At 30.0% G+C, this 6,472-nt stretch overlaps 1 protein-coding gene across 1 annotated transcript; it reads right to left on the bottom strand.

The window, feature by feature from the left end:
• Positions 1-5,075: 5,075 nt before the first annotated feature.
• LOC149057465 (multiple inositol polyphosphate phosphatase 1-like) lies at positions 5,076-6,120 on the bottom strand. The gene is made up of 4 exons (XM_089222331.1): positions 6,016-6,120; positions 5,849-5,949; positions 5,666-5,775; positions 5,076-5,592 (listed from the first exon to the last, which is right to left on the bottom strand). Exons 2-4 carry the CDS (start codon positions 5,933-5,935, stop codon positions 5,166-5,168), a joined length of 624 nt encoding a protein of 207 aa, XP_089078457.1. The 5' UTR covers positions 5,936-5,949; positions 6,016-6,120; the 3' UTR covers positions 5,076-5,165.
• Between the last annotated feature and the right edge of the window lie 352 nt (positions 6,121-6,472).

The following is a 6,472-nucleotide window of genomic DNA, read 5'->3' as shown; positions in this document are numbered from 1 at the left end:
TTTTAGAAATTATTATGATTATAATGAACATAAAATTTGTTATGTTGTGAGTGGGTCAGTGAGAAAAAAAAGAAATGCACTGACATCTTCTTAACCGGCGTAACCAACCTACTCTTTTTATTCTATCCAATAAGTCGAAGGGTGTAAACCTATTAACTTGGTAGTTTCAGCCAAAAGGTCGATTAGCCTTTGCAATTCAAGATCCTTTCCTACGTATTCGGCATTGTCAACACAACTATTCTGCCTAACTATTCCCCCTTCTGCCACCTAACCTAACTAACCTTCTAAACCTTCTCACTCTCTCGCTCTCTCCCTATCCCTCTCTCTCGTTCCCTCTCACCACCACTACCTCTCCCTAACTTTACTCCTGTCACTCTCTCTCTTTCACTCTCACTCTCCCTCTCTCTCTATTTCTCTTTTTCTACCCCTCTCACTCCCACTACATCTCTCAGCCTCTCTCTCCGACTCCCTCTCCTCTCCCTACCTTACCCCCTTTCATCTACCCTCTCCAGTCCTTACTTTACCCCCATCTCACTCTCTTCTGCCTCTATCTCCCTTCCCTACATCATCTAACCTCTATCTGTCACCCTCTCCCCTTCTTACCTTACCCCCTTCCACTATCTGTCCCCCTCTCTTTCCCTATTCCTATCTACCCCCACCCCCTTTCTTACCACTCCTAACCTAACAGGTCATCGTACCTGATAATCGGTGAAAATATTTAAATATCATCGAGGAAATCTATTAATCTTATATAGGTACCTGAATAATATTTTCTATTTTTTATCGTGACTTAATCGATAACCGAAATAGTGTATGCCAGTAATTACAATACAATTGACAGAAAAATTACAAGAAATGTGTTCACTGATTAATAATACAGAATATTAAAAAGTAACCTACTGAAAAATAGAAAAATACATACCCCATATCCGAATCAATATCTGCTATAAAACTTCGTCTTTGAAACACTGCATCGTTATCACATTCTATTGCTGAATATGATATTTTAATTTTTTATGAATATGCGTCAACGTCTCAACGATACTTGACTTGGGCAGCATAATATTTTTCGTGATATTAAATATTTATTTCTTATTTATTGCTTCAACAATTATCGGGAAGCGTATTTTTCATGCAAATAAATATTTATTTGAATCATAAAAAGTAAATTTAAGCACCAAAATAATATCTTTTTAAAACTTACTTTAACATCGACGCTTCCGAAATTTTTTGAAATCCGAGACGTGTGATTGTGCACTGCAACGCCGACGCCGACGTAGGAACACTTTAGAAACTTAAGTCTGAAAATATTGTTATTCTTGATAAATTAAACCGTTCGTCATGCAGTATATGTTTTTTTGTTTATGTCTGGTTTGCGAACTGAAATTTTAGTATCTTTAATCGAATACGTCTTCTGCGACGACTTTGATAATCGCCATGGATTGTATTATGTTACGTTAATATGACAATTACAAAGATATATAATATTATAATCAAACTTTTCATACCAAAGAGGTTCATGTATCATTTTTATGAATATTGTTCATTTAAATATTTAAATGTGATGTAAAAATAAGTAACCAAAAAAGTTTATAATTTTAATTTTTAATCATAACTGTATTATTTTAATTATTTCTCTAAATTTATTTATTTGATTATTGATTAAGATGGTGTTAAGACATTAGAAGCATAACGATATTTTGTATAAATTATCATATAAATTTTAATGGTCAATAAAATATGTGATTTATATTTAACATAAATGTATACAGTTCATAATTATAAATCTATTATTATTCTACTCCCGTCAACCGGAAAAATGATGATGGCGTTTATTTTATTCATTCTCGCGTATTTATTTATTTTGTGCCGTGGGTGACGCCAAGAGGGCAGAATGGGACATTTCTCCCACCCCCTAGAATTTTAAATTTGTTTCCCAAAGTTTTTTCTGAAACGCGCCATTTTAAAATGTAAAAAAAATATTTATTTTTATTTTCATTATATTTACCCATCCCTAGAAAAATGTCCGAAGAGTCCTATGTTTTGCGTTCATAAATAAAATATGCGTCAACGATACCAAGTATATAAATTAAATCTAACACCCAAAATAATATGAAAACAAACTTACCCTATATATCAAATCTTTCGTGCTTTGATTGTATCCGTGACACTAGTGCACTGCAACGCCAAAGTAGAAACGCTTCTGACAGGTACTGATCTTCAGTCTGAAATATTCGGATGTATAAAAAAAAAAATGAATGAAATGCAGTTTTGTTTTTTGTTTAGGTACGTATGCCTTGCTAATTGGAATTTTATATTCTTTAATCGACTGCGTGTTCTACAACTATGGCAATCGGCTATCGCCATATAGATTACCTATTTTGTATTAAACCATTTACGCCTATAAGATAAATCCAAAGATATATGATATAATAACGCAAATTTTTAATCGAAAAGGTCAGTGTTCTATTGAATCTATTGAAGAAATTAAAATACGAAATCATAGTGTTCTGGTACAATTAAAAAAAATGAATAGCACAGATAAAAAACCAGAAAAAATCCAACGGTAAATTTTTCGAAACCACAATATTGGCCTCATAATTAAATAATTATAAAGACCTATTTAATTTCACCAAACATAAGAATGCCCGTGTTTTTTATGTGTAACAATTTTTATAAAGGTATATATTAATTCAAATATATAATTTCCACGACCCTTGTGTGTGGGTGATACGAAGACGGGATTTGGATTATTCGGGCTCGCATGTTTAATATACGTTGTGAATTTGTCAATAAAAATTTATGAATTTTTGTAACGCAGTTAGAAGATTATCCTTGATATAACTTCGTGGTACCTAATAAATAATTATTTTTATATCTACTAAATAGTAAACGCAAGGTTTAAGCTCCAAGATAATTTGAAAATAAACTTACGTGAAAAATAAACTCATTTGGTTAAAGCTAGCTGCCCTGTAGTACAGACGTGCAGTACACCACCGTCAATGAAATAGCTATCTTCATTCGTCTTCATCTCACATTATAACGAAACTTGAAAGTATTAAATTATTTTATAAAACGAATTATGCAATTATTTTTTTTATACTTTAATAATAGTTCGGCTATGGGTGGCTTTTTTTTCTTATTCAATGAAATTTTTAAAACCGTTAATTTTCTCCAACGAATTTCAACGATTGGTATTTACCATAGATGATGGATAATACAATATTAAAAATCCATAGATCTTATGCTCTGTATACAATCATATATTTTTATATTTATATATTCGCTGTGTATAGTATATAATATATAATATACGAAATTGTGTTTTTGAATAATCTTTGTTTTGAAATAGATAGAAGATACCTACAACAAATTAGGGAACTATAATCGTTATTTTTTATTAAAATATCTAATTTCGTCAACATTTAATTTTTGTATCTACATCGTTTTTATAAAATTTGTACAAATATGTTTTTAGTATAATAATAATAATAATGATAAAACAACAACAAAACAAAGCTTGGTTACTGACGATGGTAATATTTTTTATAAATCACTGATCATCAGGTGAACAAAAACTGTATATTACTATATAATTTACAAGTGACCTAACCTGTATGCTTAGATCCGATTGGTATGGTGGTTGTTGGCGGAAACTATTGGTGACCTGGTGATTTTGGATACTTATGGACTTGGACGACCCCGTTAAGAAGGTACCACCAAGCGGCCAGCACATATTATTTACTACCTACCAAAATTAGTGATTGAAGTGTTACTATCATAAGTATAATGCATTTTAATGACGAAAATTTGACAACAATGTCTACACTGATTACATAGGTGTATGTAATTTAATTTTAACGTAATTCGTTACAATGGTCATTAATGGCCCATTAATATTAAATAGCTAACAAAATGATTTTGTATATTGAAATTATTGAAATTGTTTACAGACTGTAAAATTGTTATCATAATATTGTATATAATTTTTCTGTAATATTCTTATGTTTTCAGAAAGCTAACAATACTTTTCAAAATAAATATAAAATTGAGTAACAACCATAATATTACATATCTAATGTATGGTTGAGATTTACTTGCTAAACATTTTAAACTAATTTGGGCAGTTTAAGGAAGATTTAGGTAATAGTAAATTCATATAACCCTACGCAGGGGGATTACCTATCTCGGTGTTATACTTCTCTTGGCAACCTCGGGTAATAAAATACAGCTAGAAATAATGTAGTATGTTATAAATTGTTTTACATATTTCGTTAAAAAAAACAATATATTGCCCGGCGTATTTGATAGTCAAAACACGTACATTACTGCAATGTTCAATATATTCTTATTAGTACTGAATATCCGAACGAAAGTAGTAAGTAAGTTATAGCTTCAACGAAAACAGCGACCGATGAATATCAAACATATTTTGGAGACATAATATTATAATTTATTATACAACTAAATTCATATATAATTTATAAATAACACGAACAAACGTACAAGTACAAACGACCGGAACTGGGGGCTACATATTGCATTTTCAGAAGGCATAGATTGTAGACATTGTAGACATCATATTTATGAGTTAATTTTCAGGTCTATTTTTGTGATTAAAATAGCACAAGTTACATCAGATGAAAATGAATATTATCTGCTAAGTATTATTTTGTAATCAACAATTAAATTAAAACATTTGTTATATTTATATATTTTTTATAAGATTTTCTTGATTAATACGTAATTCAATAAATTGAAATATTGTTTTAAATTTGGAACTAGTAGCTTTTAATGCATTTTTTACAACTGTTTATCATTCTTATAAGTTTTTCACGTCTCCCAATTTGTAGTGTGGCGTAAAATCTAACAAAAATGTTCACAGACAATATACTCAACAAAATAGATGTTGATTATTCCAAAAATATTTGGCGTTGACAGAAAAAAATACGCATCATTGTTAAATTATTCATCGCACATCTCAGAAACAAAAATCAAACACTACGTAGTACGTACATAACATCTAAGTATGTATTAAAGAATAACTGATGTGAAATAACGAACTGCAATAGTGGTTATTATGTTATTAGAATATTATATGCATTTGTACTCATAAAACAAAATTTTAAGATGTTATACATTATATACATAAATTATAATTGTTATTAGTAAAAAGAATAATAAAAACAAATTAGAAAGAGTATATTCGTTGTTGTACACACTCTGGAAGCTGGTGAATTATTTTCATCAAACGTACACGATGGACTAGAAACAATGGGATCAAACATATTTTCGATCAACGTCCATGGACATAAAGTACATCCATACTTATCAACAGTCATTGGAATTTCATTGACGAAAAATGTTACTTTTTTCTCGCCGAGGCAATCGTAAAGTACGGCCATCAAATTTGATGCAAAAGGACTTAAATATGATGATTTCCATTTTCTATTGCGCATATCATTGAAGTTTGAACTTAGCAGAGGTGTAGTGTCTTTGGCAAAACCTAGTCTAACAATTGCACTAAATACGTTCGCTGAATGGCCAAAATAAAACACTCCTTTTGGCCCAAGTTGTGTTTGAGATTTATTTCTATGAAAATAAAAAAAAATGTATTAACCCATAAATAAATAAAAATTCATAGTTAAAATTGTATGTTACACACCTGAAATTATCTATGAGATCTTTTATAATTGGACAGCCAAGTCTTTCGTTGTGTGGGTCGCCATACCCGTTTAAGTAATAATACTTTAAGTCTTCATCGTACTCAAGAACCTATACAAGTATACAATATAATTGATCACTGAACATTCAATAACTTAATAATAAATATGATTGATATGTTTACTTCCAAATCTTCTTGAGAAAATACAGCACACCAGGCTGGGTGAGAATTTAAGTCCGCTGATCTTTCAAATCGACATGAGTTGTACATAGCTTTTACTGTATCTATAAACAAATTTTAATATAAATTAATCTTTTAAAACCCAATATGGTTTATTTTACAAGATTTACTAAGTGTCAGATTACGATCCAGGCCCAAAAAATTCGATACATTTGTTTAAATATTCGACGAATTATATTTTGAAATCATCTAAAACGAATAGACAAATTCACAAGTGGATACTGCTTTGTTGTATAGTATTTGTTTAAAGAAGGTCGCTATAATATAAAAGTTCTGTTCAATTTAAATCCAAATTCAAGACAGAGAATCGGCCTATAATATTACTTAGGTAGTAGGTAGTATATTTTATTATTAGGCTTTGGTGTATTGGTAATACTGTAGGTTAAAGGTTAAATTAATATTTGCTAAAAAAAATTGCATTTAATAATGTCATATTGTGTACAGTGTATACAGTGTATACAATATAATAATATACCTAACCTAACCAGATTGAGACTAAATACGGCAAATCGTGGCTATTATGCAATGAGTAAATTATTCAGATCTAAGCTTCTTTCCAGAGAAACT

Source organism: Diuraphis noxia, unplaced genomic scaffold (assembly GCF_037042655.1).
Source record: "Diuraphis noxia isolate RWA-SAM2 unplaced genomic scaffold, SU_Dnox_SAM2 contig0003, whole genome shotgun sequence".
In the NCBI taxonomy this organism is placed as follows: Eukaryota; Metazoa; Arthropoda; class Insecta; order Hemiptera; family Aphididae; genus Diuraphis; species Diuraphis noxia.
The sequence above is the reverse complement of the archived record's forward strand: the minus strand, read 5'-3'. Positions and strand labels throughout refer to the sequence as shown.

Excerpts from the sequence above, each read along its gene's own strand:
- LOC149057465 (XM_089222331.1), bottom strand. The coding sequence starts at position 5,935 with ATGTACAACTCATGTCGATTTGAAAGATCAGCGGACTTAAATTCTCAC. Across the intron at positions 5,776-5,848 it reads TTTCTCAAGAAGATTTGGAA|GTTCTTGAGTACGATGAAGA; the intron begins GTAAACATATCA and ends ATACTTGTATAG. Across the intron at positions 5,593-5,665 it reads GATCTCATAGATAATTTCAG|AAATAAATCTCAAACACAAC; the intron begins GTGTGTAACATA and ends TTATTTTCATAG.